The 6,549-nt window shown below is 28.7% G+C and overlaps 1 protein-coding gene across 1 annotated transcript; it reads left to right on the plus strand.

Annotated features, from left to right (window-relative positions):
* The first annotated feature begins 260 nt into the window (after positions 1-260).
* LOC145003465 (pectin acetylesterase 8-like) lies at positions 261-5,995 on the plus strand. Its single transcript, XM_078962597.1, has 13 exons — positions 261-396; positions 928-1,063; positions 1,188-1,270; positions 2,738-2,867; positions 2,956-3,035; positions 3,124-3,210; positions 3,614-3,738; positions 3,827-3,887; positions 3,974-4,027; positions 4,126-4,203; positions 4,993-5,098; positions 5,214-5,365; positions 5,641-5,995. The coding sequence occupies exons 2-13, from the start codon at positions 940-942 to the stop codon at positions 5,746-5,748; spliced, it is 1,188 nt and encodes a 395-aa protein (XP_078818723.1). The 5' UTR covers positions 261-396; positions 928-939; the 3' UTR covers positions 5,749-5,995.
* Positions 5,996-6,549: the final 554 nt, after the last annotated feature.

Consider the following 6,549-nt stretch of genomic DNA (forward strand, 5'->3'; position numbering starts at 1 on the left):
TATCTAACCATAATAGATCAAAACGGTTAATATTATAAAAAAAAAATGTTAAACTTTGATGATTTTAATTTGATGAAACTGAAATATAATAATCAAAACGATCAAAATATAAAGATGTATATGTAACTTGCTTGGTAAAAATAATAAAAATATTTTTTTTATTTGTAATATTCTTTTTTAAATACACCGGAAATATAATTATCTGTACTTTTTTGTAAATACACCGGAAACGCGAACACTTGTTTTATTTTTATCTTCTTGTCAGTAGTCAGTACTATAAAGGCAAGCGGCTATCACTCGAATCCTCATAACTCGTCATTGAAATCTCTCCGACAAATTTTTAATCCAGTGTCATATATACGATCAAGAGATCTAATATAATTGTTCTCCATTCAGGTATGAATAAGATTCTTCATGTAAATTCAAATATTCTTTTTTGTGAAATCAATCAAGTTATGGATGTATAGATTCTCCTATATCTTATTTCAGTTCAAAATACGAAGCATCGTTTCCTGAGATCTTGAACCATGTTCTAGATTTCAGAAATGAATTGAAGTTTATAGATACTCATCTATCATCTATGGCGTATGTGTGTGAAAGAGTTCAAGTTTGTAGTTGTTTTTTTTACTTTTGTGGTCAAAGATGTGGATAATAAGTTGACTATGAACTCGATAGATATGTGATTTGTTCTAGTTTTAAACCACGAGGCTCTTAGATTCTGAAAATAACAAGTAAAACATGTGTTAATCGTTTGGATTTGGGGTTAAAAAATGATGACTTGTATATGACCACATAATTCAACTCTAGCATTAAATGATAATGGGTGTATGTGTATGTCATTTCTTGAAAAACACTTGTTTGTTTGCAAAAAATATATATATTTATTTTGGATTCAATTTATAAAATATTTGGTTGTGAAATCTTTAGGCAATTGAAGGCATGATGAGCGAAAGAGGAGATCGATGGCTATGTATAATCTTGGTTTGCACATTAAGTTTGTTATGCACAGAAGCTTATGATGTTGGACTCACTTTTCTTAATAGTGCTGTTGCTAAAGGAGCTGGTAAACAAGCTTTTCTTTTTTCCTTTATGAACTTAAATTGAATTATTTAAACTAAATTGGTTATTTTAAACTTAACGTGTTACATTTTTGGGGGTTTTAACACGAAATTTATTGTTGTTTTTAGTTTGTTTGGATGGTAGTGCACCCGCGTATCATTTCGATAAAGGATTCGGTGCAGGAATCGACAATTGGTTGGTTTTCTTTGAGGTTGGTTCCTGATAATCATCGTTTCAAGTTAATTGTTTGTCAAATTCGCTATAAATAAACTTATCTGTAATAATTCTAAGTTTTGATATGACAATCTATATTAGTTTATGATATATTACTTAACTGGGTGTGAGACATGTATAAATGAGAAGTTTATTTTAATTTGAAATTTTATATAAGTAATAATTATGAGAAAAAAACATGCAAAAAATAAATAAGTTAAAATCATGTGTTTAGTTATTAGATCTGTATACTAAACTAAACGGGTTAATTATAACAGAATGTTAAACACAAAGGTTTAAACAGTAAATTTATTTGAAATTAAAATTTAAAATTTAAAATTAATAGTCATTATGATAAGTTTTATTTATGAAAACTAAATTAATCAACTATAATAAATGAAAATTCATTTTGCCACATGTCATTCTTTAATAAGTTTTAACACTTGTCATTTTTGTGATATTTTTGAAATAAATAATATACACATGTTAATTTTTAAGTTTTTCAAATTTTAAAATTAAAAAGTCATATAATATTTATATATTTATATATAAATATGATATTAAATTTCAATTAATACATTCTTTATTCTTACTTCAAAATTTATTTTAAAAAATATTTATTGTGTACACTTTAATATTTAATTTCTTTTTTAATCAGTCCGTATAATACATGGGTTTTACATCTAATAGTATATTGGAAATTAAAAATGAAGTAAATGACAAGTGGAAAATAAATATATTTTAAAATTATAACAAAATGAGATATGGCTAATTGAATAAGAGAAGAATATGTGGCAAAATCATTCTTATTTATTAGGATAAATCTACTCTAATAAATGAAAGTTTTTTTTTCCACATGTCACACTCTTATTCAATTTGTTAAATGTCATTTTGTGGTTATTTTGAATTAATTTTTTTTTCCATATGTCATTTTATGATTTTTTTATTTTATTAAATTTCATATAATATTTTATAAATTCAAAGTTCTCAAATATTTTGAATTTTATATTTTATTTTTTTTAATTAACCCATATACTATATGAGTCTTACAACTAGTTGAATTGATATAGCAACCAATCATTTTAAGATGTTTTATGTGATGTGTGTATGTCTATAGTTAGCAAATAGCATACATAGATGCAATATTGATGTTAAGTATATACTAAATAGCAATTTAATGCTAATTAGGTATTGACACTAACATTTTTATGTAGAATACATCACTATATTGATCATTTAACGAATATTTTTATGCTAAATAGTATGCGACTATACTTACAATTTTTTATGTTAATAAACCACATGTGCACTTCGTGCCCGCTTATTCAAAATATCGGTTGCCAAATAACTAGATAGTTGGTTTTTATATGAGTCAATTAACCTTTTATATATAATTGAAGTTAATAATTATGGGATTTCTTAGTGAAAATTTCTCACTAAGGTTCATTTTTCGGATAACTATTAGGGGGGAGGTTGGTGCAACAATGCCACAAATTGCCTTACACGTAGAGATACTCGATTAGGTTCCTCAAAGAAAATGTTGACAACAGAGACGTTTTCGGGCATGTTTCACAACAAGGCCAAATATAACCCTGGTATACCTTTTATTTATCATTTTTTAATAAATAAAAACACAACTAGTGATTTATACTAATGCATTCTTGATTCTACTTTCTTTTTTAGACTTTTACGAGTGGAATAGAATCAAGGTCCGTTATTGTGACGGAGCTTCCTTTACCGGTGATGTGGAAGCAGTCGATCCCGTAAGTCAACAAACTTATAACAATTCGTGTCGATTTTTTGTGCTTTTTTTTTTTGTTCTTTAGTAATATATTTTATTTTTTTTTTCAGAAAACCAAGCTTTACTATAGAGGAGCGAGGATTTTTCGTGCAGTTGTTGACGATTTGTTAGCAAAAGGGATGAAGAACGCTAAAAATGTACACTTATACTTTTGCTATTCACCTTTTATTCCCTTTTCACATTAAAGATGCACATGGTTTGATCCAAACCCATGTTTTGAACCAGACCAAAAAAGTCAAGTCCAAGTTTTTCGTATATTTGTTTATTCTATCAAATTTATAACATCATCTAGATACAAAACATCTTTTTCTATAGTTAGATAAATTTTATTAAAAAAATGGAAGATAGATGCTATAAATAAAGTTACAATTAACAAAAAAAATGATACTACATTTTACATTTTCTATTCATTGCGTTTATTTACCCTAGAACAAAAGCCCGGTCCAAGAAACCATAATAAGCCCGGTCTGGTTGATCATATCCGGTTCAGATATACATCATCTGCTTTATAACTAATTAAAAAAAAAAATTATGTTGTAGGCGATTCTAGCGGGGTGTTCAGCCGGTGGATTAACTTCGATCTTGCAGTGCGATAATTTCCGATCACAATTACCGGCGACGACTAAAGTGAAATGCCTTTCCGATGCCGGATTTTTCATCAATGCGTAAGCTTCGATTTCCATTTCCAATGTTTACTTCACGTTTCCCCTTTGTTTTCGATGTATTGATTTCACGTTTTTGATTCATCAACAGGAAGACGATTATAGGGCAAAGTCACATCGAAGGCTTCTACGCTGACGTCGTTAGAACACATGTACTTTCAAAATTCAAATCCCCTTTTTTCCACTCTCAAAAATGTCATCAAAATTTCTGATTGTTGAATTTGATTTGTTGGTTTAGGGATCTGCTAAAGTTTTGTCTCCAGCTTGCCTTGCGAAAATGAGTCCTGGTTTGGTAAGACTTGAAAAACATATATTTTGATATATAACTCCTTCGAATTTTTGCGTTTTTCTCTATGAAAAATGTGACATTTCTCTTTGTTTTTTTTGCAGTGTTTTTTCCCACAAAACATGGTGCAATTCATCAAAACACCCATTTTTTTGATTAATGCAGCATATGATTCATGGCAGGTTAGGCAACCATAGCATAATCACTAATGAAAATTTCAATTTTTAGCATTTTACTTTTGTTTCTACTTATAACAACGTTGTACTTTCAAATAGAATGTCCTAATAAAAAGTAATTTGGTATATTTTCCAAAATACACCTTTTTGCTATAATTTGATATATTTTCGACATTGTATTTTGGAAAATATAGCAAAAAGTAACCTTTTGGAAAATAAAGCAAAAAGGTAAATGCTAAAATATAGCAAAAAGGTTTGGAAAATATACATTTTTATTAGGACACTATATTTTGGAAAATATAGCAAAAAGTAACCTTCAACCTTTGGAAAATATAGCAAAAAGGTAAATGCTAAAATATAGCAAAAAGGTTTGGAAAATATACATTTTTATTAGGACACTATATTTTGGAAAATATAGCAAAAAGTAACCTTCAACCTTTGGAAAATATAGCAAAAAGGTAAATGCTAAAATATAGCAAAAAGGTTTGGAAAATATACATTTTTATTAGGACACTATATTTTGGAAAATATAGCAAATAAAGCGAAATTTGGGTAGCTAAGGTTACTTATTTGGTACCCGATTTAAAAGGTAACAAGTTATAACCTTTTTGCTATAATTGGGTTTAGTTTTCAAAATAGAGTGACCTAATAAAAAATAATTTAAAAATACAATGTTGTAATAAATAAAAGCGAATGAACAATGTTATTATAAAAACGTTAAAAGAGTACATAGTTATTTATTGCATTTAGTCTTTTTTTTTTCTTTTAATTTAAATGTAAATCATAAATTTACAGGTGAAGAATATATTAGCTCCCGGAGTGTCTGATCGCAAAGGCACATGGCGCGAATGCAAACTTGACATAACAAAATGTTCATCCGCTCAACTTAACGTCCTTCAAGGTTTCACTACAGTCATTCATCCAAACTGTGTTTGTTCCATTGACATCAGTCTTAATCCAATACTGTTTAAAAAAAAAAAAAAAAAACTTTACACGTTTTTTGTTAAATTTGTCAGGTTTCAGGCTAGAATTCTTAAAAGCTCTAAATGGATTCGGCAATGGCAACTCTCCTTCTAGAGGAATGTTCATCAACTCTTGCTATTCTCATTGCCAAACAGGAACTCAAGAAACATGGTTGAGAAACGACTCACCATTGTTGGGTAACACGGTAAAGTCATTTTCTCTTTAATAAAAAAAATAACAAAATATATAATTTTACAAATATGGTCCTTGTACTTTACCTAAAATCCCAAGTTCAGTCCAAATTTTGAAATTGTCATAGTGGCTAGTGTTGTCCTTGAGTTTGCATTTTGTTGCGGATGTGGTACTTGATGACTTCAAAGTTTTGGACTAAAATTGTGATTTTGATTAAAGTACAGGGACTATATTGAGAAATTTTCAAACCTAAACTAATGTTTTGTTACGAATTAATTTTTTTATCAGACGATTGCAAAAGCTGTCGGAGATTGGTACTATGAGAGGAACACGTTTCAAAAGATAGATTGTGCATACCCATGTGATAAAACGTGCCACAATCGTGTGTTCGAGTAGAAGCTGACATCATCACATTGTTTATTTACAAGAATGCCCCCTGGAAATTAATTTAATATAAATTCAGTATAAGATATGTTTCCGTACACATTCTTTGATGCGGGTTTTGTGTTGGTGCTGCTTATATTGAAAGGAGTGCCGAATTTCAACTATAGTTATACAAAATACAACATTTGAAAATGTGGTTCCTTTGTTATTATGGATCTTTTGGATGATTATAAATCAATAAAAATGTGGTTCTAATTTATTTTTGTATGGTCCTGTATTTTCTTTCAAGCTTGAGCTTCATGTAATTTAATTTCAAGAAAACTAATTATATCCATTAATTTATTGTATAGTTAAAGTTGAGCTTTAAGTGCAATATATAAATTTAAGAATTTAAAGAACTTGAGTGAAGATAGATAAAAGAGTCTTGTATTGAAAAAAATACAATACTATGATGAAATGAGACGTGTGAAGGAAATGATTCTTTTTCAATAATCACAAACAAGTATCAAAACTCATTAAATATTGACATGTGACATAAGGATCGGCGTAAATATAACTAGAAATTGCTTGGTCCCTACTCTGCGGTGGATAGAAACGAGATTTTGCTTAGTCAGTTAGGTTTTGTTTTGTGGGGGGATCAAATTTATCAACGTGTCAATATATGAAAGTTCAAGGGGTGGAAAATATCAATGTTTATTTTTACGGGGATAAAAGTGATATTTTACAAAATAAAGGGGTTAAAAATGACATTCTACATAGTAGGGGTGGAAGATGCCAACATAAGAATGTATAGGGGTGAAATCTTTTAACAAA

The sequence above is a fragment of the Lactuca saligna genome, chromosome 6, assembly GCF_052625555.1.
Source record: "Lactuca saligna cultivar CGN05327 chromosome 6, ASM5262555v1, whole genome shotgun sequence".
Taxonomy (NCBI): domain Eukaryota; kingdom Viridiplantae; phylum Streptophyta; class Magnoliopsida; order Asterales; family Asteraceae; genus Lactuca; species Lactuca saligna.

What these genes read in the sequence shown, in the direction of transcription:
- LOC145003465 (XM_078962597.1), top strand. Translation starts at nt 940, where the DNA reads ATGATGAGCGAAAGAGGAGATCGATGGCTATGTATAATCTTGGTTTGC. An exon ending in TGCTGTTGCTAAAGGAGCTG is followed by an intron (nt 1,064 to 1,187) that starts GTAAACAAGCTT and finishes TGTTGTTTTTAG; the next exon opens with TTTGTTTGGATGGTAGTGCA. An exon ending in TCAACTTAACGTCCTTCAAG is followed by an intron (nt 5,099 to 5,213) that starts GTTTCACTACAG and finishes TAAATTTGTCAG; the next exon opens with GTTTCAGGCTAGAATTCTTA.